Below are 21681 nucleotides of genomic sequence, written 5' to 3'. Positions count from 1 at the left end.
CTCCTTGGGGTACTCGATCGACCTGAACCTCCGAAGAGCTCTGTCAGGATTGACCGTAGCGAGAACCGTATCATTCATGACGTGAAATGGACGGGGGACGAGGTCGACCAAGGCTGGAGGAGGAACGGAAGGGGAAGACGAGGGTAGAATGGGCAAGCATGGTCGGTTTATAAGGAAAGGAACGGAGGGATGCGGAGGAAATTTCAGGCGACATGGATATGCGAGAGCAGAGAGGATTTTCCGTTGAAAATAGTGTGGTAAGAGCCGCGAAAGGGGTAACCGAGCTGGCGCAGCATGCAGTCTTTGCAGGAGGCATGCTTGGCGTTATCTGATAACACCGCCGATCTTTTCAGAACACCGATGAGATAATCCAGATCAAAAATTCAAACGCGCACATCTTGCAACAGCTTGCAAGCCACTCTGTCGAGTCGAATATAGACGCTCGAAGTGAGCGAGCGCGAGAGAGAGTGTCTTGCTTTGGTTCACGGAAAACTCACCGATGATGTCCTGTGTGTCCATCACGTCTTATCAGATCAGGTCGCTAATCAGATAATTAGCATCTAATCAAATACCCAGCACCAACCCATCAGCAAGGCAATCGTGCGGAAAGGACCATATTCCCCAGATGCGGTCGTGCACACTTGCACACAACCGTCGAGCCACGATACGCGCTGATTCTCCTCATAAGCATGGATTATTCATGCTTATGATGATGTAGACGTGTGGAAAGAATACAATATGTGGCGAGCGCATTGCACATCAACCCTCGAATCTGTGTTGGAGATGCATTCTAGATCGCCAAGCAGATGGGGCTGTGCCTTTGACTACCTGTGGTTGACATATCATACTCGTTCACCTTTGTTCACTCACCATAAAGCGAGCCTCCAAGCTCTCTAACAGGTTCAGTTGCTGTTTCCTCAAACCAATATCAGAGCTATAGAAACATACCATATTGTACGAGATTCTTCGTTTGTTCATCTTATTGGCATTTCAATTCCACTTTCGATGCTTGGCAACTGAGTCCTCGTATGCTTGTGTTCGACTGCAGTGCTGCACGGAACTCTTCTCAAACATGCGGTCTCACATCGACTTTGTTCCTGATAGCCTAGACAAATATCAGTATTTTAGCATGGAACTTGCGTAACCAGCACTTATTTTCAGGATGCACATATGCATCCAATGAGGGTTTCACCATGCGGCACATGTAGAATGCACCTTGCGTGATGCTCATTTAAGTATCTATTGTGCGCGTGTGTCAACTGTTTCTGGGCCTATGCTACCATACACCCGTCTCAGAACAAGCAGTCTGAGATGTGCTGCAGTCAACAGTCGACATCGAGGGTATTGCATAAAATGGGACAACGTATGGATGCGCATGGAAGAGCTGATGGAAGAACTGACTGACGACAATTTTAGAACAATCGCAGGAAAGACTGCACCACATGAGACTCCTTCACGCTAGGGTCGACGGTTCGATAAGTCAGTCATGCCAGGAAAGGCGCTGAAAGACGGTGATGTGAGAGCCGAACACATAGATAGATGCGGCATGACACTGAGTTCAGCGACCAATACGGACGGGTCGCCACGCAACTCCGATCGTCAGTGTTTGCGCTCGTTGGATGCCTCCTCGTGACGCAGTGACAATTCTTGATTCATGATCTCAGTCTAAGAGCAGTCCGAACAAGGCGTGTCGACGTCTCGGCCTTCGTGACGCGTGAAGTCGGACGTCGTGGGTATTCGAGAAGTGTTGTTCCACAAGGTGCAAAGTATCTTCAAGCACGAGAAGCATGTTTATCTTGGATAGATACTGTAGATATAGCAGATACCTGGAAGAAAAAGGCGATGGCGCCCATACGGACTTCTGAGGTACGTCGGCTCATGAGGCCCAACAGCATGGGTACACGTACTTTGAAGCTCACCTGGAAAGTCCCGTTGGAAACTCAGGGTCATAGTGAGGTGTCAAAAGACGAATACATACGACATTCATGGTAAGATCCGTTCGCTATAGCATGATACAGTAGCGCAGAGATAGCGGCCATGCGCATTGTTTCCTCATAAAGTGCACAGTGCCCATGGGTGTATGTTGATCGAAAGAGCCTTGGTGAAACCAATCTCCGAGGATAGAGCTGGATTGAGAGATACAGCTTATAGGTCGACGACAAGAAGACGCGAAGAGAACTAAAATTACAAATCACGTGTCTACATGTTTCGCCTGTTGCTGGCTTCGGCACATACTCCTCGAAAACAACCATGTTCCCGACGCTAGCCCGGTTTTCGAAAGCTTCACGACGTGCCCTGACACCAAAGCGTGGTAACAAGGACTTCTACAAGGGTGTGTTAGTTGGTACTCTGTGTGAAACGCTCTCACTCAGATGATACGTCCCGTTTTAGGCACCCGACAGGCGTTCCTCCCTGGTGGTCATCGTACTGGCGCGCCAGGAAAACACGTCGTCGCCGGAAAGGCTAAGTATCGTCTTATCGACGAGAAAGTGCGCTTCTTCGTTGCGCCCCCTGTGGAGGAGATCAACAACTCTTTGGTGAGTGCTTTGTATCATACTTAGCTAGGTTAGAAGCTAAGCGCTCTGTTGCGGTGGATGGAAACGTAGCTGAAGCCATACGTGGACCTTAGTGTGAAGCTGACGACAGCACAGAAGAGAGAGGTTCTCGGCAAACTTCCGAGGGGTGGTCTGACGGGGGAGCATTACTTCGCGAAGGCCCCGCGGACAGATGCTCCAGAAACCCCATGATAGGGCGTCGAGGATCCGGTTCCTGTTCTTATGTTTGCGCCCTATGCCTGCTCTAATTCTGATGATCGCTTTCTCTCGGTTCAGAGTTAGCTGAGCTCATACAGAAATCAATCGTTCGATTTCGCTAGGTAAGCTGCTTATTCATAGAATTAAGAAGACATGCAGGACAAATCTGCTATACTACGAACTCAAGGCAACATAGGATGCTCGCGCGGAATCGCAGAAGTTGAGAGAAGGACGGATGGAATGCAACAGGCCCTGAAGAGTAAGTGGTAGTTCGATAGTGACCACACCCACACCTTGCCACCTTGCATTCCGCCTATCTCCGGTTTGTCTCCCCCAACATCAGTAAGTCTCCGAGGCAGGGTGCTTCTGGTCGGCCTTCAGTCCATTCTGTCGAGCGGCATGTCGCGGACGCAGGGAGGCCAGCCATCAGGCTCGCCGACGGCGAAAATCTGGCGCGGCTACCTTTGATGACGCATGAGGGCAGCGCGGAGAAGGCCTCGAGGGGCATTGGGAACGGGCATGTCGTGAGCTTGCGTTCAGCCCAGAGGGTTTACCGCCTTTTCCCGTCGTGAACTTCGCCCAGAATCTGACCCCACACAAGAGCATCGATACGAGGCCAGATTGTAGCCCACGAGGTCGACAATTCCCATTGCGATTGAGGCGATCCACGGCGCACACTATGTATAACAGGCTGATGAGTCTTTGTATCGTATAAATTTCCAGATGACAGAATGAACAGAGTGCCTGGAGTTTATTCCGCTGTGTTTTTACTATGGTTGGCTGCCGAACTGTGGCCTGAAAGGATGTCTCAGGAAATCTCGGTGTCTCCAATGATCATTTTGTGAATCAATAGAAGGATATCTCTCGAGACAGCTCGAGGACGAGAACCGAGGGATACCGCGATCACATGATTCTCACGTGTGGACAATGGTTGGTCGCAACGGCTTTCCTGGTTCGAACGATCAGTTGCAGTGCTTCAAGTTTAACTTATCCTCCACCACGCTCTTTTCAAGGCGACCAATATAGGTAGTACCCATGTCGCAGAAGGTCAAGATTGCGGCGCGCCTGAGACCCAGAATCAAGGGTGAACTCGATGACGAAGGCGTTCGCGTTGTTCATGCCGAAGATGACGGGCCTTCATCCATTTGCGTCACCAATCCGAGAGATATTTCTCAGGTCTTCAAGTTTCCGTATGTATCTGCAGCGCATCCTGAATACTGTGGCCTACTGTTGTCCCATTAGTTGATCGGGCTAATGGCTTCTGCTCGTCTGGCGCCAGGTTCACTTCTTGTTACGACCAAACTTCAACACAGGAGGATATATTCCAAGCAGATGTAGAGCCCTTGATTGATGTTGTTTACAGCGGCGTGGTGAGCATAGAATCTATAATCTCGGCCACGAGCGTATCCTATAAGCCACTCCTCCTTGACATGCTTATTCACACTTAGACCGTAACGATTTTCGCATATGGCGTCACATCGTCAGGGAAAACTCATACAATGCAGGGGACAAAATCCCAGCCTGGTGTGATTCCAAGAGCTGTACAAGTACGTCTCCTATGGTTCTGATCCCTACCCGTCTGTCAAGGGATGTTCTCGTCTTCAACTAAGCCACGTATAGGCAATCTTCGCCCGCATCCCCAGCATTCGACAGTTTCAAGTCTCTATCTCTGCCTCATACATGGAAATATATAAGGATGAGGTTTATGATTTGCTAGTCGATCGAGAAATGGTATGTTCTTTTACTTTCTCCTCAATTTACAGTCATTAGGGCATAGTATGTCCATTGGCACTTGTACCGACTTTCAAAGCTAACTAGAATCGTTTGCTATGATCTGTGCAGGCACCGAAATTACCAGTTAGAGAGAATGACGTCGGCAAGGTTTTTGTTGCTAACCTCTCTTCTGTTCCTATCCGCACATTTGAAGAGTTTGACTCGATCTATACGTCAGTCTACATCGTCTCCCTATTTCCTTGCCTTCAAATCGCTGATTCCACGACAGTCAAGCCAATAAGCAGCGATCTGTCGGATCAACGCTCCTAAACAGGGCATCCTCTCGATCTCACGCTATTGTAACGCTGGAGATCAGCATGTTGGATGTACAAGAGAACAAGAGTGTGTAAAGCACTATATTGTCCAGATGATGTGACATGACTCCTATCTACAGCTCTTACGGGGAAGATCAATTTGGTTGATTTGGCAGGATCAGAAAATAATAAGGCATGTTTTTTTCCTATAACCGATTCGGACACCATTTGAATATTTTCTTTTTCTTTTTCACTGATACAGTTGACTGGCAACGATCCCTCTCGAATGGCTGAGTCCGCAGCGATCAACAAATCGCTCAGTGTCCTCGGTCAGGTTGTTCATTCTCTGAATCAAGGAGCCGTGAGTGTTCTTCAATCATGACATCTTATACCTAAATGTTTCACCGTTATCACTTCGCAGTCGCGTATACCCTACCGGAATTCCAAATTAACGAGAATCTTGCAAGACGCCCTTGGTGGCGAGTCCGTTGGTTTGCTCATATGCAATCTAGCACCCGGTATCAAGTTCAGACAGGATACTCTCAACACTTTGAAGTAATCAATGATTTAACGTTCTTCTGCAGAATCCACAAAAAGCTGACATGTCACGGTTAATAGTTTCGCTGTTCGGACAAAGAACATCGAGAACAAACCTGTCATCAATGAGCGAGGCAAGCGGCTAAAACACCCCTGGATGTTCAAGACTGACTTATGTTCAACAGACAACAGACCAATGCCTAAACCTCATTTTGCCGCCGTTCAGCAGCCTCCGCAAGTACAGAAAGCCGCTGTGCTACCCGCTCCTGTTGCTGTCGTGCCTCGACCTTCAATGATTGGTGGCCGTCGACAATCTCTTGTGCCTAGCCTCGCGGGCCCCTCTCGTGTCCCACGCGTTTCCTCATTTGGGATAGCTGGCTCTGCTGCACCATATCCGACCTCCCATCAGCGTATGGAGAATAGTGTCGGAAGCGTCCACAACAATAGGACTAGCTTGCAGCTCACGGACAAAGAAATTGACGAGCGGGTAAGTCATGCAAGCAATATGAACCCGGATAAAGTTTATCGCACTGATGTTCATCTAAATTGTTGTAGATATCAAAGGCCGTGGAAGCAGAAGTGGCTAGACGAATGGAGGAACGCGAGAAGGAGCGGTTGAAGGAGGAGGAACAGCGTGTGAAGGAGCTTCAGTCTCAGGCCCTCCAGGCTCAAGCCTCTTCGTCACCGAGAGAGCAGGACAATATCCCGTCAGGGCTGCTGTCTCCTATCCTTAGGCGACATCAAGACCTTGACAATGAGCTCAGACAGCGGCTTCACGACCTAGAGAAGAAATAGTGAGTAGGCTGATAAACCAACCACGCGTCCTTGAAGGTCAACTACTTACTTCATTCCAGCGAACGCGGCAGTAAAGAGGTTGCAATGGCTGGAGGAATGTCGCCCATCTCTCGGAAGAAGACAGGACGAGCATATGTCGCTCTTGCCCGAGCCCATTCTGAGAAGTCAGACTTCTATGCCTTTCTTGTTCAAGGACCAACGACTGATATACTTCCTACAGGGGTGATCTGCACGTCGCTCTCGACTTGTATCGCAAAGCGGAGTCGTACGTTCCCGACAACATCAAATTGAAAGAGAGGTGGATACTCTTCCTCATTGAAGTCTTTTTGTATAGACTTACATACCATCGACATTAATTCTGACTACCACACTCCTTTGTTTTTTTTTCTGCTATGGCGCGTTCGCGTACTCGTGTCGCGTTGCGCTGTGTGTGCCGTGATGCGTGTGATGCAACTCGACCGACAAACAGGATCATCGAGATCGAATGGGCTATCAAGAACGGAAAGGAGTTCAAGCCATCACCGAAGAAGCCCAGGAAGACGAAGACGAAGAAGAAGGGCAAGGAGGGCAAAGCGAAGGGAGTGCAAGCAGTGTATGAACAGAGGGCAGTGAGTGAAATGGAGACCGTTATCGAGGTGCCCGACGAAGAGGAAGGAGAAGCAGGCTTCGTGGTGCTGGATTTCGTTCCGGAGGTAGCCAAAGAAAGCGAGGATGAGGAGACAGTGGAGAGTTTGTTGGAACAACGAGAGGTCGAGCTCGGAAGGTTCAAACGAATGATGAAACATCGATTCGGCAGCGAGGTTACTGATAATTCAAGCAAGCGGGGCGCAGATGATCAGGACGGCGTGGACATGGAGACACCGATGAAGAAACAACGAAAGAACAGGAGTCAGGAGACTGTTGGAGGCAGTGATGTTGAGTAGGCTGCAGCTGCGCTTGTGAGAAAGGTATCCATATTTGAGTTGTGATCAGGACAAGCATTTCATGTGTCTCGTATGTGTGGATTTTCTTTATGTTTTGTTCGTCGCTATGTTTAATTGCTATCTTCTGTGTTGTGTGCAGGCTTTAAAATGACAACTCCAAGTTGAATATTCTTCATTGGTGCGCGAATGTGTGTCTGCGATCCCCACGTTGCCTTGGCCTTTGAATAGGATCAGGATGTCAACTTTCTTATGGTTCCTAATCTCTGACGCATCAGCGGAATCAACAGAAGCCCCTCCTTTTCTGTTCCGTCCAGGTGCAGTACCATTTTGGCGCTGAATCGAGCGCTAAGCGCTGAGCAGCCTTGGTAAAGTACATGCCGTAACACGCAGGAGGGGTGCTCTGGATGGCACTACTGAAAAACATCTAACCAGGTTCTATAATGCACGATGTTCGTCTTGATAGTGTCTCAGTGACACAAATATGTCCGTACGGATGTAATGGTGGGAGTCGAAGCCCGAATGTCTGTGAAACCTCTTCCTTGAACGGTATCCGCAGTCATTCGCACGTCAGGCGCGGGTTTCGTTGTCCAATCGATGCTCTGCATCAGAACTGGTCATACCGACAGAGCACAACTGGCAGCCTGAATCGCTGCTTCCATGTTGGCTGACGCGTTTCCGCATGGGAAATGATCGCGCGTGTGTCCATCGTTGTATATAAGCCTGGCAGCTTCAAGACACGTTTCAGCTTTCTTTTCCTGTTCCTTCGAGGTGGTGCTTACAGCCATACCGCCATTCACGTCGATTTACACACATGTCCAACTTTGTCCTGCCGCTCTCGCAAGTCGAGAAGGATGCAAGGAATCATGCACTGCTTTGCTCCATCGGGTTTTTGATTTTGCTTCCCCTCGGCAGCCTTACTGCACGATATTTGCGGACAGTCACGAATGGGTGAGTACGCCTACGATTGGAATTGTAGTATCTTCTAATCCGCCTCCACTCTCTGTGCCGCGTCTGCCCCGAAAGCTGGTGGTTTGGCCACTGGTTGACCAATTTCGTCGTCGCTGGCCCTGTGATCTTCGCGGGTTGGGCTCTAGGGTACAAGACGACGAATGAAGGGTTTACGGGGGGGCATTTCAATGATCCACACAAGGTGCGTCTTCAAGCTACGGTCTATTTGATTATTATATTCTGACTTGGATCGTGTGGTCGCAGAGAATTGGACTCACGCTCCTGATCTTGTATTGTATCCAGCTCCTCCTGGGCATGTTCATTCATTTCTTCCGCGTACCCTTCTTATTCGTGGGGCATCGACCCCCACAGAATTACTTCCACGCCATATTTGGCTTGATCATACTCGCTCTCGCGGCGTACCAGGTATATCCATCAACGTCATAGGGAGATGATGATGACGTATGCCGATTGCTCAGGTCCATTACGGTTTATATACGGAGTGGGTGTTCTCGACTGGGAACCTACATCCCGTTCCTGAATCCGCGAAGCATGCATGGCTAGCGCTCATAATTGTGCGTCACCATGATCTTATCAAAGTGTGGTCAGAACTGACTGTGATGATTTTCGTGTTCCATCTCACAGGTCTTCTGGTCACTTTATGCTCTGGGCTTGGCATTTCTACCGAGGCAGTATCAACAAGAAAGTGATGGACGATTGCTTCAACATGATAAGAGGGTATCAGAAGGAAGGAATTCGAGCGAGTGAGGGAGGCCACCGATCACAGTATCGGGGTGCCATAGAGTGAGCGTAAGAGGTGCGACGTCGGAGGCAGAGAACGGATTGTAATGATACATACACAGACGTGAAGGGACGGTCCTGGCTACACGGATGGCGTTGGTCCTGTATCTAGTATACGGACATGGACTTGTCTAGGTAACGATACAGTGAGATCAGAATAGAACGAAAGGATAGCGGAAACGAAATGCAAACTGCAAATTTAGAGATTGAAGGATATAAGAATGGGTATCAGTGGGTATCGGGGCCGTCCCTGGACGACAGTTTTATCACGCCGTAGTCGATCATCGAGGTCGCGGAGGAGTGTCGAGCGTGGTGGTCGCCCTAGTCGATGCGAATCCTGTGCAAGTAACAAGAACGCATCTGTTTTGTTTATTGTCTAACCGGTATAACCCGCCGCATTGTAGCAGGCCGAATAACCCGAACCATCCGGGTGTTTGGAAGTGGACCATGGCGAAGATGAAGACGAAGACGGAGACGAAGTGGCGTATGGCCATGTGGTCACCTGATCGGCGGGGCCTTGATATGAGTGGAGACGATGGGAAGTGGAAGGAAGGCCTGCGGAGTCTGAGGAGCCATACGTCGACGCCTCACCAGCTGGCTGGCCGTATGGGGATTGTCGATGCTGAGGGTGCTGGGGGTGTGAACGAGTGGGGGGTCCCTGTTGGGAGTAGGTGACAAAATCGGGAAAGTTTCCGGATAAAAAGAGAGCGCCCACAAGGAGCGAGCTTGATGACGGTGTGGGGTATATCATGACGCCCGCACCCGGAAGCCTGTCTGGGGCATTCCAGGGCGCAAAAGCGACCTGCCGAGCGAGGATGAGTAGAGGGTGAGTAGGTAGTCAGCCAACAATGATCGGGATGGGCGGATCTCACCATTTGGTTGTCGTACAAAAGCCGAGAGAATGTTGTGAACCTTGCCGAGTTGGCCAAGTTGGCTGCCGGGTCCGAAAGCCTGTCGGGCATGAAAGCGCAGACGGGTGGATTGTTTCGTCTAACCCAATCAGAGACGTCGTGTAGAGTGGCGCGGCGCTGGCTCAGGTAGACGTATAGGTGTGAGGGCCAAAGATCCATTCGGCTTCAATACGGATGTCAGTATTGACGATCGCAGGGTCTGATGCGTGGACTCACTTGTCGCCGTCAGTTTCGGCAGCAGTCACAAATACATCTTCGAAGGAGTTGCCCCGCGAAGTGGTGAGGTGGGTTAGGGTGAGAGAGCCCGACCACGACCTGGACTGGGGAACTTGTTCTGCCGGCGGGGGAATGAACGCCTCGAGATGTGTGGGTTGGCGGAATACCATCGCTTTGGAGGAGAGAATCGCAGGCATGCTAGGCACCTCTTTAACGGGATGAGGGATGGCTGGTGTACATAATACGTGGGGGTACTTATGCGTGGGCGATTATCTAGGGTATCAGGGATGTGCCGAGTCGATGCTGAAGCATCCAGATGCTCGGGCATGCTGGGGCGACCCATAATGGAGAAGCAAGCTATCAAAGTCAAATTTTGGGTCCGTGGGTAAGGAGGGGGGATCTGAAGATTTCGCTGTCCCATGTACGTCCCGCGCTGCACCGGACCAGGCGTCCATGCAATCTATGAAGAAATTCGAATCGATCAAGGCACTGACGCCTTGTATAAAGCGCCAGAGGGAGTGGCATAGACCAGGACTGGAGCCTGCAGCTTACTGCGGACGATGCGGTGAAGATTTGGATGTGGTAGGTATGAGAGAGTGAGCTGGTCAGAGACGATCTGGGCGTGCCTGACAGATCGAATCCGGTTGAATGTCGGGACGTGGGCGGTTGACCTCGACAACAGAGAAAAGAGAGGCGTGGGCCCCGTCTCCAGGACGCCCTACCCGAGTCTCCGCATAGATGTGCTGATGATTGCGTCAGTGATAGCGTACAGACAAGGAAGATGAATTACGGCAAGCGACCGTGAGCGCCGGCCACATAGAACATCGAAGACGCGCCCCACCGGAGTACTTTCTTATGGCCGCCTGCTACATCGTGGCGTGCAGTCCCCAGCGTAGCTCCCGCAGCGGTCGCTCACGGCTTGGACGAAGGGGTTGTTCACGTGCGCAAAAGCCGGGAAGTCCGTGACGCTCTGAGTCAAGATTGGGCACATCGGGCAGAACAAACGGCACTTTTCTCCCGAGCAGACGCCGATCCTGCTCGACATTGTCAGCGTCGTCACACTGTCCCTTTCAAGGCGAGCGCAGCGAGCATCGTCAAGACGATAGTTCCTATCCATGTGCCAAGCAACTTCAATCCCGCTTCACCCAACGTCCTCCTATTTACTTGTTCTCAAGCTCTCACTCCCTATTCCGTCTGCCTTCACGACCACTCGTCATGCTTGTCTACGCCGGAACTCCCGATCAACACCCCCTCCAGGATTGTACGATGGGGTTATATGTCTGTGTATAATAGAGCCATCTTCATATTTGTGGCCATTCACACGAGATTTCAGCACAAATTTCAATTCGCGGCGTCACTGACATGTTTTCTTTTATCCAAAAAACTTTACCTGACGAGCCCACGGATCAATACCCTTCTATCGGTGCGAGCGTCAATGAGAAGATGACATATCGTATCTGTCTCGACATAACCAGGTACACGCACATTCTTCTGACAGTGCTTTACTCCAAGGATTCGGGAGCCGTTAATTAAATCAATCAGTGGTTGCCGACTCGTAGGGCTGTCGGAGGCTGTCGGACGTCGCGAAGATGCGAGCAAACGCCTAGGGCCCACCGGAGCCGTACTGGCGAATGGGGGTTGCTACTTACGTTTCTCCTCGCAGTACAGGGGTCTCCTCGCCATCCAAAAGCTAGTGGGCAAGATCAGGGAGTTCCCCTTGTTCCTCAACGAGCAATTTGTAAAGCGCCATGAATCATGTGTGCAGACGCTTCTACATTGAATGAGCACATGCCACCCGTCTGCGAGGTAGGTGAAGTTATAAGAGGCGGGCAAGCTCAACACTATTCTAATATCCACTTTTTGGTCTGACCGACGTGGGCTCACTTTGTATAAAGGTGAGCAGTCTTATACAAGTACCCCTTTGACCCTTCGCGAAGGCATACTGTCGGTACCATGGGCGGCGTCACTGGGATGCTCGACTGACAGTGTGAGATCACTTAGGAAGGCATAGTGAAGGGCATCTCGGAACGAATGCTTCACGGCCCGTGCCGTCCCTCCTTGCTTCGGAAAGCACAAGAAGCTGGCTATATTTGCCTCATCTTTGCGACCAACATGGATATTACTGCTCGAAGAAGCTCTCACCCTGAAACCGACTATCTGTAGCTCGCCGTTCGTCCATGTCCAAGATACAGATCTGGAACTTTGCATTTGTAAGGTTCTGAGTATGTTAGCGATAATGATTCTTATTTCCAACACCCCATCTTTCTCAGCGCTGAGTTCGTTTTCGTCACCCGCAAACATGAAACTGCTCGCTTGCATTAATCAATAAGCTGATGGAAATCCTCTCGCTACGGGAAAGCTCAAGTGGTGTCAGTCACTTGTCAGTCCGAATGATATGCCCCAAGGTCTCACTGGACAATATAGCGTCTGGCACAAGTTGATCACCGTCATCAAAGTCGTTCCAGTCACTGTGGTGAATTACTGGGGCCCATAAGATTTTGATATCCGTGGCACAAAGCGGTCGTGTGGCCGTCTTCAGTGATTATGAGGGTGCCACAATTCGTCCAACATGACGATGGCATGTTATCCAGCTCAGATGATTTTCCTCCGGATCCCGACACCTATCCACACACAAGCGGTCCGACTCGGGCCTACGCCTCCCATAAAGAGCACTTGTCCATCTCTTTCGGCCGCCGCTGGTCCGCTAACGACTACCAGTCTGCCAAGATTGCGTTCAACGACTGCGGGCCAGAGGATATTAGAATACGACAAGTCCACACATAATGCCGTATTTACAAGGCATCTCTATTACGAGGGAGTCGAATCTGGGGCTGGCGCCTTCTGATTTGCCGTAAAAATAGTGGTCATACCGGCCTTCTCTCATTCTTGAGCATACGATGAGAGGGAGGCAGTCGTAATATGAAGTCCGAACTCCATATGCTGTTATTCACCTTTCCGGCGGTGACGAAACATCGCACTACGAGATTGGAGCCTCAAGCTTCGGACTTCAGGCGCTTCCGATTCTGGCGATCTATGAGATGTACCTTGCAACACTGGCATCGGGTTTTTCTGGGTAGCACGGAAGGACGGAAGGGGCCGATGAGCCTGAAACGCGGCTTTGATGCTTGAACTGCGGGCATGTGGGCCACCCGGATATTTGCCTGGATTTAGGAACAATGAACTCGAGGATGCGGGAAGCTGTAGAACGGCGAACCAGGTGCTGAGCTAACCGAGAGCGACCCTGTATGTTAGGAAACACTGAGCATACCATCATGGGTAAACAGTTAAAGAGTCTGAGGCACATTTATGAACTATGCGGAGAAGCCGTTGGGTGAACTAGCAGAACACTCGGGCACGCACACCTATTACTAGTCCCAAAACGCAAGAAGTCTTTTAAGATCGCGGCGATCCGTTTCTGTGGCATGGCAACAGTCGAGATAGTTTAACTCATATTGCATTGTGTGCGTCTGGCGGTCTTGGGTATTTGAAGACTTACTGAAGGTATGGGGGGCGCAGCCTTGGGGATGTGATACCGATGGAATGCGACTCGGAATATGAGGTCGTGTGCTCATCAAATTGGGCCACCGTTCTGAGGGTACCCGAGAAAGGCGAATAGGCCGAGAGCATGGTAGTGCTGGATGTATGAGATCAATTAGATCTATAGAGTGGTCAGAGACGGGTGGGCAAGTCGGGGTATCTGTTTGAGGGAAATCTCAACTCGTGCCACCATCAACGGTCTCGAAAGGTCATGAAGACAGCTCGTACGGCATTGGCTAATTAGGCAAGGCTTCAAACTGCTATCACAAGATTTGAGCTTGTGGTTCACGTTTTCACACCGTGATGTGGAATTTCAGGTCGTTAGAAAGACTCGAAGCCCTCTGAGTCTACTATTCGATGTGTCCGCTCGACAGGTCGATTGTTTTACAATATTTGAGATAAGGTCAAAAAGAAAGCAGGATCTTGCGGGTGCAATATGCTGGAAGAATTCCGCAAAAAATTGGGCTTACCAAATTGGGCGCTGTCAAGGTCAAAGAGGAAGCCCGTTCAAGATAGAACAATAAGCCGGGGTTGCACTTGACTACTGCCGATGGCGTACCTCATATATGTGATAGATTTGGTCTGGCTACACGCGTGGTTAGGGACAGAACCGAGAGGTTGTAGGTAAGGCTGCAGGGACTTTTGCAACCGTTGAGCAATGAAGGTCTTCGGGCGTCTGATAAGTTCGCTGGGAGGATGGTCAGTCCTGGATTTGGAAACGATTCGAAAAGGGAGCAGACAAACCAGCCCATGCAGATTGGAGAGGTGTTCAATCGACCCCTACCCGCTCCTACTCCTCAACCTCACAAGTGATTGTTGCATCTGTCCTGATTAGTTCTTGAGGAGAGCTTCCATTCAGGGCATACTTGTTGCATATCCAGACAACTTGTCAAAACGCGTGAACTTCATCGATTATAGGCGACTACAGATACGGTCACTGGAGCAACAAGATTGTCCTGAGAAATATGTTCGCCTTCATAATTTATAAATGTAAGGTACTCGAACGAGAAGGACGTACTCACCGCAAAGTAGAACCGAAGAAATAGCACCTGACAAGTGCGACGCCGAGTTTTGAGTTAAACTGATTCTCGAGCCAAAGGAGAGCCATGTAACAGTAAGTAACAGCAAGAAAATCAAAGCCGAGTTGTTTGGCAAGAGCACCCGAGAATGGCGGCTGCTTGATAGATACTCGCATAATGTCGAATAGCGTGCTGATGCCTCAAGTGCTTCTGGAGGTTGTCATACTAAGTAATACCCCGCAGTTAGCTTTTGTGAGCGCTTCTCCATGAGTTCACGAACATCGGTGGTTCAGTCGAGTTGAAGTAGCCTTATAGAGCATAGGGTCAGTGACGTCTGCATGTTCTGCAACGTACTACGAAGAGTTAGCCTGAGTTTAAACTTCAAACTTCCAAAATCGTCAGAGATGGAATATCCTACCTTGGCTGGATGCTGAGCAGAGCTTAGATGTGGGAGTTGGTCAGTCGATATCGATAGAGCTGACGTTGGTAGTAACACTCGGGCAACCTGGCACAGTGCAAGAAGGCTGCAAGTTTTCTTTCGAAAATATGTTCAACTTGAACGTTCTGAACTTCGAGTAAACCGTACGGATGATGTAATCAAGTTATCGTCTTCACTCTGTAGTCCGTCCTTCCTTTCTATCTCGTCACTGTCACTCTTCGCCCATCATGCGGTACTACGAAAACAAGTATCCTGAGGTCGACGAACTTCTCATGGTTCAAGTCCGTCAAATTGCGGAAATGGGGGCTTATGTCAAGCTAGTCAGTCGTCAATAGATCTGCATCACACACTGTCTGATTTTATTTGGCTGCACATAGTTGGAGTACGATAACATCGAGGGAATGATCCTACTTTCCGAGCTCTCCCGTCGTCGTATAAGGTCGATTCAGAAACTCATCCGCGTTGGCAGGAATGAAGTTGTGGTTGTTTTGCGTGTGGATAAGGAGAAGGGTACGTTCTGTGAATGATGTTTTGGTTTATCGCTCATCAGCGAAAACTCACAACAGGCTACATCGATTTGTCAAAGCGCCGCGTCTCACCAGAAGATATCATTAAATGTGAGGAGCGCTATATGAAGGCGAAGACCGTCGCGTCTATCATGCGGCACGTTGCATCGCGGCTACCATCTGTCGATGCGGACGAGGCCACAGAAGGGGCGGAGATCGCTACAAAAGAAGCACAGGATGCGGGGTCTGAGGTGGCGGTCTCTGCAGTTGGGTCAAGTGAAGAAGAGCGGTTAGAAAAGTTGTACGACCAGATTGCATGGCCGCTGGGACGCAAGTATGGTCATCCATATGAGGCATTCAAATTGGCTTTGACGTGAGTTCCTTTTACCTTTACATTCTCATAGTGCTGACAAGGTTACGATGTAGCGAACCAGAGACGGTGTTTGCGACTCTTGGTCAGACCATTCCTCCGCCCACCTACGCCCTCCTGATGCACACCATCGCCCGCCGATTGACACCCCAGCCTATCAAGCTGCGCGCGGATATCGAATTGACGTGCTACACTCCTGCTGGGATAGATGCAATCAAGAAAGCGCTGAGGGCAGGAGAGAAGGTGAGCACTGAGGCAGTGCCTATCAAAGCGAAGTTAGTCGCTCCGCCACTATATGTCCTGAGCACGAACGCAACGGACAAGGTGTGTCTCTCCCTGTTTGGGATTGTGCATGATCTAAGAGGTTCATAGTTCGGTGCCGTTGAGCGTCTGGAGCGCGCGATCGAGTCCATTCAAAATTCAATTGAAGAGGATGGCGGTGCACTCATTGTGAAGATGAAGGTTCGTGTCAGGGTTCTATGTGTCTATTGTCATTGAGACTTATTTTTTCTGCAGCCAAAAGCTGTCTCCGAAACTGAGGAGCAAGATCTCGCTCAGCTCATGGCCAAAGCCAGTCGCGAAAACGCAGAGGTCTCGGGAGACGAGGACGACGAAGAAGTGTAAGAAGTCACTGTTATTTAGCACAATATGTAGCTTTTTCCCGGTCGTGTTTCCACAGAGTCCATGTTGTATCGATTAATGGATGGGCCTAAGGTGCTTTTGATTGTTGATACAAGCGGTCTACGAGAATGTCCATAGAGATGCTATGGCGTCTGTCGCTGCAGCCGAGTCCAAACTGCCAAACGTATCTCCGCGCAATTCCAAAGCCATGGCTGGCTCTTTCTTTACACGACGTTTGGTTTCTGCTTCGAAAAGCTAAATACCTGGTAAGATTCGAGCACCAGGAATGAGGCGTGGGTGCCTACCGTGCTGTAAGTATGGTCTAGGAAGTCTTCGAGTGGGTAGTTGGGCTTGGTGAATGCTTCTTCGAAAATGCAGGCCAATGTCGACACTCCAGAGTGATAATGACGCTTGTGGGAGTAAAGCTCCCACAGAGACGAATCGAGGGCGTTGGTCAGGTTGGGATTGGATTCATCGGGTAAGAAAGGGTCTATACGAAGGGTCAATTGTTTTCTATGATTTTTTTTTGCAGATACAGCGAACCTTCTGTGGATTCGGAGCCCTCGTCCTCGTCACGGTGGATCATGACCATGAGAGCAGGATGGCGTTTCAGTACGTTGTAAGTGAAAGGGACCATCATGACGATGCTAGATGGTGGGGCGTTCAAGGAAAGGCGGGATAGGCGCTTGACAAACGAGGCTAAAAGTGTAGCAGGAAGATGTCTGAAAGAAATCCTAAGTTTGATTCGAGAGGATTTACATAAGGAGCTTACGATGAACTCAAGAAAAGGTCTGCCAATCGGAAGAAGCGGGCTCTGTGTTTGAGATGGAGGACATCACGATCCAAGAAGGCGTACAAGCGGGTGTAAAACGATGGATAATCCCTACGGAACCACGATGTTAAGTATAAGTCTTCGAAACTGCCCGAGCAGCACTCACAAATTATACTCCTGCATCAGAATGAACAAGGTATTCAAAGCAAGAAGACCGGCAACCCCTCCTGCGAACCGAGGTCTATTTCAGGCATATGGGGATGTTCGGATCACTCACCGTAATCCACACACGCGCCCACCCAGTCCATCAACATGATGGCTCGAGTAAGATGCGGCATGACTCCCCGGTGCATCGTGTTCAACGCTCTTATAGATAGCGTGCTCTCAGAGTCACCATCAGAGAGCTGGGGCAGCAGCGTGAGCCATAGACGGGTGAACACCGCACGATGCGAAGGAAGCGAATGGAGGGATTGGTGAACAGTGAGTTTGCTTAGGCGAACCGAAGGTATGGTCGATTTTGCAGAGGACTTGGAAGACGTGTCGGGCTCGTTGAAAAACGCGCGCCAGTCATCTGCATCAGGTTCTTCGTCAGACTCATCCTCGGCTGCTGTTGCGCCTATGGATTTTTGAGGTTTGGCACCGAGCTCGGTCACCCACCAGGCTTTGAGGTCCGATGGCTGGGTGGGGAAAGATTTAAGGTTTTCGAGGATGGTAAGTACGTTCTCGCGAACATGGGGATGTTTTTGAGGAGGGTTGGCCAAAAGGATAGGACTGAACGCCGAGAGGGAGAAGGTAAAAACAAGAAGAGGGGTAAGACGAGATGATCACATACTGAGCCTCTCGTAAGAAGAACCATCGCACGTCGTCATATACGTTAAACCATGTCCCCATGAGCAGGTCTCTGACTTGCGCGTCTAGGATCTTATTACTCGCATTGCTCGCATTGCTTCCCGTAGCCTTTGGCCGAGAGGATGACGGGCACAAGAGAAGGCCCTGTACGATTTTTTTGAAGAAAGGGACATGGAACTGGAGCTGGGCAGACGACTTGCTTAATGAGCTCGACAAGTGTTTCAGTAAGGCGAATAGGATTTGCAGTGACGATGTCTGTGGACATTATGAGAGGCGGCACAAAGTCTGGTGAAGGGATGAAACACACCCGCAACGTCATCTCCTCGTCCTTCAAAAGGCCGAACAGAAAGTCACTGAATTCCGACAGCTTGTCCGAGATCCACTCGCGCACGACCTTGGCCTCCTCATCGCTATGTGGTCCGAGCCTCCCGCTGTCGATCAGAATGACGAAGACGCGGTACATCGCGTAGATCCCTTTCAGGGTGAGCTGTGGATCCTCATAGCTGACAGTGAGCTCTAGAAGGTCGGCGAGGGGGTTTAAAGACGAGTTGGAGGACGCGGCATCGGTGACCTTGGTTTCCAGCGCGCGGAGAGCGGTCAGTGTGTCATCTTCTGATGTTTTTCGGCGTTTGGAGGGTTGAGAGAGGGAGGAGGGAGGAGGCATGGTTGCGTAGTGGTCGTTCAAGCACCGGCAGAGGACACAACGCCGGAAATTCACAAGTCCAGATCGAGAGCACACTTCAAAAGCTTCAAAGCTTCCGTTCACACGTGATTGCAAAAATAAGTAGATTGTAATTTTTGGAGTATGAAAGAAAATAAAATGAAGTGATGACGGGAGACAAAGCAAAATAGAAACCATAGGCGTAAAGAATCGTTGCTGGCTATGTACTATATACTGATACAGATGATTATACCAACAAAGAACAGCATCGTACGACGCACTACATGTACTCCATGCAAAGGTCGGAGGTAAGTGTGTATGGCAAACAGAACATCCCGCAACAGCGCAAACGGCCGGCTGGGTATTGTGATACAGTGCGATTCCCCGACGCTGACGTGAACGTAGGCGCGGAGGTCCACCCGCCCGACGACCCCATTAACACAACACCTGTCCATCAAACACCCATTTTCCCGGCTACTTACATCGACTGCGCCGGTCGCACCGAAGAAGCTTATGGTTCCCCGTCCATGCTGAACAGATCGTCGTCGTCTCCCGTGAGGACTGGTCTACTAAGCGGACTGAGAGGAGTACCAACGTGGGCCCATCCCCGGCCGCTCGGCGTGCGTGTCGTTGGGCCAGAAGGCGCAGCAGGCGTTGCGGGGGAACCCTGTGATAGCGGCGTCCGCGGCGGCATGGGGTTCGAATAGGGAATCCTCGGAAGCATTCCCTCGAGTCCAGGGGGAGGTCCTTGTTGACCACTGCTACGGAGGTGCTCCGAAATGTTGGAGTTCCCAGGGGACATACCAAGCCAATCGCTGAAGGCATTCCCGGTGCCTGGGATGCTGGTGCCTGGAGCGAAGGCGGCGGCCTGTGGAGAGGCGAAGGTGCCTGAGTTGGACGGGGAGGATATGAGTGGGGGTGGGGGCAAAGCGTGGATGCGCGAGTAGCCTGCAGCGAGGCCCTGTGGAAGACTCTGGCCTGGCGCGTGCGATTGAAGCGCGCGGGCGGACGGGGAGAGAGCCTTGCGCTCCGCGTTCTGCGCGAACTCGCTGCCTCCAGGTATGGGCCTGCCCAGCTGGAAAGGCTGTCCGCCGAACGACTCGGGCTGCGCGCCGTCAAACTGCTGGCGCTGCCCGCCAGTGTGGGACGAGAGGGGTTCGTTCAAACGCGCGAGTAGATTGGCAGCGTTCCCGCCCGCGGGCGCGTTCGTGGGCGTGTACGCGCCCGGGCGCAGGCTGCCCACGGACGGGCGCTGCAGTGAGCTCTTGGAGTTGAGGTAGTGGTGGTGCAGGCCGGGCAGGAACGCGGCAGACGCGTTGGAGGGGGAGAGGAAGCTGGAGATGTGGTCGTCTGCGAGAGAGCGGCCACCGAAGCCAGAGTTGGACTTGAATGAGCTGGGAGTTCCACTGCCCAGTCCGCCCCCGTTCACACTGAGGTCGGCGCCCCGCGGCGACCCGACCGGCACCTGGCCGTTGTCCGCCCAAATTGACTTGATGTCGCCGAGGAGGGAGGGAGCAGGGACAGAGCGCGAGTACCGGTGATGGTGCGTTTCAACGCTCGGACGCGCTCCGGCGCCCCAGCCATCTCTGTTTGGGGTCAAGCCTCCCGAAGCCACGGGGTTCGTCGCGTTCGTTCGGGAATACCTTCTCGACCGTTCCTCCGGCGTCAGCAGATCCGTCAGCGAGCCGGGAATGAAATCCTCCAGATCCTCATCTTCGACCACGATCTCTCCAGCTAGTGATTCTTGCCTATTACGGTTGCTGGGATGCATATGCCCGAGATCTGTCCGCCACGTACGCACGGCACCGAGAGACGCTGCCAAACCCGAGCGAGCTCTGAAGTCCTCAGAAGACTCGCCGCCAAAGAACAAAGTCTGTGTTCCAGGTGCGGAGAACGGAGAAGTGGAAAGATACGTAGGATTCTGTGCGGGAGATGTGCCAGGAGAGAGGCCTTCAAGCGGAGGGTGACTAAGGGACGACACAGAGCGTGAAGGGGAGCCGATGGGACCCAAATCGACGGAGTTGGATGGTCCGTGGTTTCGACGTGGTGCAGAAGGCATGCTGAAGGGCAAGGGCGAAGGTGATGATTTCGACGTGCTGCCAGATTCGTCTTCCAAGCCCTTTTCACCGTGAGGTGAGTCTTCGGCGGCAAGGGGAGGTTGCTTTTCGATGATGGGAGACTGAATAGTGGACTTGCGTGAGGCAGGAGCGGAGGGAAGTTTATTTGTTTCGTCAGGAAGGCCAAAGGAGGCGAAGTCCGTATCCTTGAGGGGAGGGGCGGGTGCAGAAGGGGAGACGGCCGATTTTAATGACATGGGAATGGGTGGACGGGCGGTGGAACCCTGGAGGATACGCGTCGGTGCGGTCGAGCCTGAGAGAAGGGAATTACGTTGGCCGTTAGCGCCGGGGGCGGTGGAAGTGCCGTTCTGGGAGAGTTTCTGAGGCTTTGTAGGTTTTGCACCTCCCTCGCGGGCGGCGGTACCTGACGAGTTAGCAGCCGCCTGGGCAGCCTTCTTGTTCTTACGATCCATGGCCATGCTCTGGCCGGGGAGGATATGAGCGAGAGCACATTTGTGGCCGAACTTGCAATTTCCCTTTACGAACCAGGCACAGACATCCTTCTGCTGCCCTGGCTCGAGGATGGAGTGCGAGAAGGGACAGGAAGAGCCGGCGGTGCAGGAGCCGACTCTGAAAAATTTGCACGGGACATGGGAGAGGTCCTTGGCTGGGAGGGCGGGTGTAGATCAACGACTAGGACGAGGAGAGAGTAGGATGGAAAGGGCGCACGCTTTGAGGAGCCCTTTGACTTGGGGCCCTTTTCGCGCTCTCTATCTCTGTCACGGTCATGTTCCCGTTCGGACAGGTCGTTGTCGGTGCTCTTATCTGCGACGGGCATGGCTGACGGCGAGGAAACAACACGAAAGGAAAAAAAGAGGGGAATTGAGACGGGGAGTGTGCTGGATGTGAGACAAGAAATGCGGCTTTGGGAGCTGTTTT

At 51.4% G+C, this 21681-nt stretch overlaps 8 protein-coding genes across 8 annotated transcripts; 4 read left to right on the top strand and 4 right to left on the bottom strand.

Moving 5' to 3' along the window:
• Positions 1-2250: 2250 nt before the first annotated feature.
• On the top strand, positions 2251-2747 carry HETIRDRAFT_325763 (uncharacterized protein; the record flags this gene model as incomplete). The annotated part of the gene is made up of 3 exons (XM_009551919.1): positions 2251-2332; positions 2392-2537; positions 2607-2747. The coding sequence occupies 3 exons, from the start codon at positions 2251-2253 to the stop codon at positions 2745-2747; spliced, it is 369 nt and encodes a 122-aa protein (XP_009550214.1).
• A 990-nt stretch (positions 2748-3737) lies between these two features.
• On the top strand, positions 3738-7206 carry HETIRDRAFT_157483 (uncharacterized protein). Its single transcript, XM_009551918.1, has 16 exons — positions 3738-3943; positions 4033-4123; positions 4202-4300; positions 4374-4484; positions 4596-4699; positions 4756-4868; positions 4921-4973; positions 5043-5141; positions 5202-5335; positions 5399-5451; positions 5503-5804; positions 5873-6111; positions 6172-6276; positions 6333-6410; positions 6582-7105; positions 7175-7206. The coding sequence occupies exons 1-15, from the start codon at positions 3789-3791 to the stop codon at positions 7033-7035; spliced, it is 2190 nt and encodes a 729-aa protein (XP_009550213.1). The 5' UTR covers positions 3738-3788; the 3' UTR covers positions 7036-7105; positions 7175-7206.
• Positions 7207-7846: 640 nt separating this feature from the next.
• HETIRDRAFT_326066 (uncharacterized protein) lies at positions 7847-8693 on the top strand (the record flags this gene model as incomplete). The annotated part of the gene is made up of 4 exons (XM_009551917.1): positions 7847-7983; positions 8059-8185; positions 8248-8409; positions 8463-8693. 4 exons carry the CDS (start codon positions 7847-7849, stop codon positions 8691-8693), a joined length of 657 nt encoding a protein of 218 aa, XP_009550212.1.
• Positions 8694-9388: 695 nt separating this feature from the next.
• HETIRDRAFT_242372 (uncharacterized protein) lies at positions 9389-10078 on the bottom strand (the record flags this gene model as incomplete). Its single annotated transcript, XM_009551916.1, has 3 exons — positions 9389-9586; positions 9657-9858; positions 9912-10078. Coding segments are annotated over 3 exons (567 nt in total), but the record flags the coding sequence as incomplete, so codon positions are not given.
• Positions 10079-14360: 4282 nt separating this feature from the next.
• HETIRDRAFT_164197 (uncharacterized protein) lies at positions 14361-14643 on the bottom strand (the record flags this gene model as incomplete). The annotated part of the gene is made up of 2 exons (XM_009551915.1): positions 14361-14421; positions 14471-14643. The coding sequence occupies 2 exons, from the start codon at positions 14641-14643 to the stop codon at positions 14361-14363; spliced, it is 234 nt and encodes a 77-aa protein (XP_009550210.1).
• A 489-nt stretch (positions 14644-15132) lies between these two features.
• On the top strand, positions 15133-17740 carry HETIRDRAFT_479408 (uncharacterized protein; the record flags this gene model as incomplete). Its single annotated transcript, XM_009551914.1, has 11 exons — positions 15133-15226; positions 15284-15416; positions 15473-15785; positions 15839-16106; positions 16155-16244; positions 16299-16658; positions 16709-16893; positions 16947-17125; positions 17176-17286; positions 17342-17388; positions 17499-17740. Coding segments are annotated over 6 exons (1006 nt in total), but the record flags the coding sequence as incomplete, so codon positions are not given.
• On the bottom strand, positions 16484-18688 carry HETIRDRAFT_388307 (uncharacterized protein; the record flags this gene model as incomplete). Its single annotated transcript, XM_009551913.1, has 8 exons — positions 16484-16658; positions 16709-16893; positions 16947-17125; positions 17176-17286; positions 17342-17402; positions 17453-17946; positions 18008-18279; positions 18332-18688. The coding sequence occupies 8 exons, from the start codon at positions 18686-18688 to the stop codon at positions 16524-16526; spliced, it is 1794 nt and encodes a 597-aa protein (XP_009550208.1). The 3' UTR covers positions 16484-16523.
• A 508-nt stretch (positions 18689-19196) lies between these two features.
• HETIRDRAFT_420985 (uncharacterized protein) lies at positions 19197-21580 on the bottom strand (the record flags this gene model as incomplete). The annotated part of the gene is made up of 2 exons (XM_009551912.1): positions 19197-21409; positions 21472-21580. 2 exons carry the CDS (start codon positions 21578-21580, stop codon positions 19197-19199), a joined length of 2322 nt encoding a protein of 773 aa, XP_009550207.1.
• Between the last annotated feature and the right edge of the window lie 101 nt (positions 21581-21681).

The sequence above is a fragment of the Heterobasidion irregulare genome (genome assembly GCF_000320585.1).
Source record: "Heterobasidion irregulare TC 32-1 unplaced genomic scaffold scaffold_09, whole genome shotgun sequence".
NCBI lineage: Eukaryota > Fungi > Basidiomycota > Agaricomycetes > Russulales > Bondarzewiaceae > Heterobasidion > Heterobasidion irregulare.
This window is presented reverse-complemented; position numbering and strand designations above follow the sequence as displayed.